The sequence below is a fragment of the Lottia gigantea genome (genome assembly GCF_000327385.1).
Source record: "Lottia gigantea unplaced genomic scaffold LOTGIsca_48, whole genome shotgun sequence".
Lineage (NCBI taxonomy): Eukaryota > Metazoa > Mollusca > Gastropoda > Lottiidae > Lottia > Lottia gigantea.
The window spans coordinates 897143-900654 of NW_008709663.1; the positions used below are offsets into that span (position 1 = coordinate 897143).

The following is a 3512-nucleotide window of genomic DNA, read 5'->3' on the forward strand; positions in this document are numbered from 1 at the left end:
TTCAGTTTTGAATAATTCTAGAAATACGTCTAGTTCTAGCTCCAGTCGTCCAGCCTTAGGACAGGTTGACTTTAGTAATGGTAAGAAAGGACTCATTAATGTTTCTTAAATAAAAAGAATTCAAAACCTGTGTTACATAAATATCAGAAGGTATCTAAATCATTTGTCCCTCTCCATTTGTGGATGAGTGGGTACCAGAAAAAAAACATGGTTTTCATGGGTCCACAATGTTGGAATCCAAGACTTAAGAGACTGAACTATGTAACAGTTCTTACGAAAAAGATAAAAAGCTGAATTTTTAGGAAATATAGTATTATTATTCTTTGCAGATGAAGAGTATGCTTAAATCTTTATAAAGATTCTTCCCCAGTTGCACAAAAGACAGCATACAAACCTTTATTCTGTATTTTTTATCAATCTTTTTAGATTATAATACATCATTTGCTGCTTCTGATAAAGACGATGGGGCAGAATTTGACGGCCAGAATTTTCCTCACAGTCGAGATATGTACTGTGTTTTCCGTCAAGTTTTTGGTTTAAAAGATTTTCGACGTAATCAGTTACAAGCTATGAATGCTGCCTTATTAGGGAAAGATACTTTTATACTGATGCCTACAGGTATGTATCTGTTAAATTAAATCTTAAAATGGAATCATATGTCTCTTTACCCCCAAATTTGTGTATTGAAGTATGGAAATCCTCAATCTAAATTCTCAAAAAAGCAGCCAGTTGTAAGGAATCTTAATTGGACAAATGAAAAGTCTTTGTTACAGACGTTAGACCTTCCCTAAAAACAAAATGAAACTTTGATACCATTATTCTCATTCTATGCACATTTTAAACATAACTTCCTGATTCTAAAAGACAGCCCGTCACAAAATATATGTATCTCATTGAAGTCAAAAATGCAGTTTTGGCATTTGTGTAAGTGCTGTAGTTTTGATATTTCCATACTTCAAATTTTTTGCACGAGTCAGAATTGCGTCTCTTCAACGAAATGCAATTCTTGTTCTGTAATCCACAAACTTTTCATTGATTCAAAATTTCACACAGCGCAATCCATTTTGAATCAGAAAATTAAAAGGTAAAACACTATTTAATTTTGATGATATTTTAGGTGGAGGTAAAAGTCTGTGTTATCAACTACCAGCCCTAGTAACTAAAGGTGTTTCTATAGTAATATCACCATTACGAGCTCTCATTCAGGATCAAGTTCAAAAACTCTGTTCTCTTGATGTAAGTACTAGGGGTGGGGTGGGGCTCTAGACTGTAGGGGGTGAGGTAAAAGTCTCAACTACCAGAAATATTAACTAAAGGTTTCTTGATGTTAGTACATGTAGTTGGGGTATGAGGGTATGGATGGGAGAGGGCAAGAGACACTCCAAATCTGACATTCAAATGTGATGGCTTTAAAGCTTTTGTGACCATGGAAGGGTATTTGGATGATGAATATCTTTGAGGTAAAGGCTCACACCTAAGACCTATTCTACAAATGTCAAAATATGATTTTTATACATTTTCAACCAAAAGTCAGCCCCCTATTTGTACCCCAAGTTCAGGGCTGGTGCTGCCACTGCTTAAAACAAATTGGTCACAGTGGCTCTTTTTTATATCGTACCCTTCAGCTTAGTGGAATGTTTTTTCTATGATTTCTAGATCAGAGCAGCAAGTCTATCTGGTGATGTTGATTTGACTCGATCTAGTCAGATTTATAATCTGTTATATCAACGAGAACCAGGCGTACAGTTATTATACGTCACTCCAGAAAAGGTAAACCAAATTATTGCTTCGATCAGGATGCTTAGTATTGTAAATTACAATTGCCTTTTCTAAACTACTACTCAGTATTGGGGGTCATTGATAAGTGTAGACATAGTTATAGTTAAATTGCAAAAACCACTGATTGAAAATTAGAATGATGTAAATTGATGCTATCAGTGTTCCTGATATACGCAGAAAAATTATAAAACATCTTTACAATCTCTTTAACAAGAACCACAGACATCTGATTGAAAATAGGAATGATGTAAATTGATGCTATCAGTGTTCCTGATATACGCAGAAAAATTATAAAACATCTCTACAATCACTTAATGTTACGATGTATCTGATAACAAGCCTCTAGAGCTGTTTCATTGGCATATTACATGCTTTGTGTGTTAGTTTAATTTATTTATATTTTGTCCTATTATAGATTGTAGCCAGTGATAAGTTATTGAGCTGTTTTCAACATCTGTATAATCGTAAAGTTTTAGATAGATTTGTTATTGATGAGGCTCATTGTGTTAGTCAGGTAAACTATCTTTTTGTCTTTAATTCTGAAAATTTGACTGTACAGACTGGATAATAGAAAAAAGACAAATTGATCGTTCTATAATGCTGTTAAATTCGTCAGCATTCCCTTGGTAATAAGCTAAGAGTTAATTAAAGACTTGATGGAAAATAAGGGAACCCAACTTTAAATGTTTATAGTATAAATTGAAGTTGGTACTTACTGTTTACTTGAGTTTACTATATGAGCCCTCTTAACCCCTTACTCCCCTTAACCCCCTCCCCCACCCACACCATTGATTTGTTATCCCTAATCACTTGGATTCTCAAATATCCTGTTACCAGCTGGTACTTGGCCGAGATTTTCCCTACCCACTAACAGCAAAGTCGACCAATTTTTGGTTGGTTGGTACCTGACCTGAAGAAAGTGTTATTTCCATCTACTCATTTTAAGCTGGGTGTAATAGAATGAGGACTTATCCAGGAAACGTTCCCAATTCAAAAAATTTTTAATGAACAATATTTTTTCAGTGGGGCCACGATTTCCGTCCTGATTATAAGAAATTAAATTTATTGCGGAAGAAATATCCGTCTGTTCCAATGATGGCGCTAACCGCTACTGCCACACCTCGAGTTCGTAAAGATATTATACATCAATTAGGCATGAACGATCCTAAATGGTACGTAGCTTTTTATTTCTTCATTTCCTCGCTATTTCATTGTGGTAACTTATATGCTTAAATAAATAAACCATGTACTAAAGATCTAAACTGAAAAATGACATTCAAAATCCAAAACAAAATATTAGCAAAAAATTGGTAGCAGTTAATGAACTTTCCACATAAGGAAGTATATCAATCATAATGGAAAGTGACATCAGGTGTCTAGATGAGTAAGCATACCCTGCCTGGCGCCACACCCGTCATTGAGCTATTCCAAATGTGTACAAACTGTATTTGATCATTTACTTCCTCTGCTTGGGCTGGTATACTCTTGTTTTGTTGTTATTTGTGCAAACCCTGATTCTTATTAATCTATTTCTTTATTTCCTTGCTATTTCATGGTGGTTTCATAGCCTGAACTATTCCTAATGTTATGCACCTTATCATTTACCTCTTGTGTTGCTGTTTTTTGTGCAAACCCTGATTCTTATTAATCTATTTCTTAATTTCCTTGCTATTTCATGGTGGTTACATAGCCTGAACTATTCCTAATGTTATGCACCTTATCATTTACCTCTT

The 3512-nt window shown here is 34.5% G+C and overlaps 1 protein-coding gene across 1 annotated transcript in view; it reads left to right on the top strand.

Moving 5' to 3' along the window:
• Positions 1-473: 473 nt before the first annotated feature.
• The window catches only part of LOTGIDRAFT_71576 (hypothetical protein), a gene marked incomplete at both ends in the record, with an annotated part of 8350 nt that continues 5311 nt past the window's right edge, over positions 474-3512 (top strand). Inside the window, 5 exons of the mRNA XM_009061379.1 lie at positions 474-618; positions 1118-1236; positions 1657-1770; positions 2195-2332; positions 2803-2951. Of these exons, the coding sequence (XP_009059627.1) occupies positions 474-618; positions 1118-1236; positions 1657-1770; positions 2195-2332; positions 2803-2951 (665 nt within the window). The remainder of the gene's footprint in view (positions 619-1117; positions 1237-1656; positions 1771-2194; positions 2333-2802; positions 2952-3512) is intronic.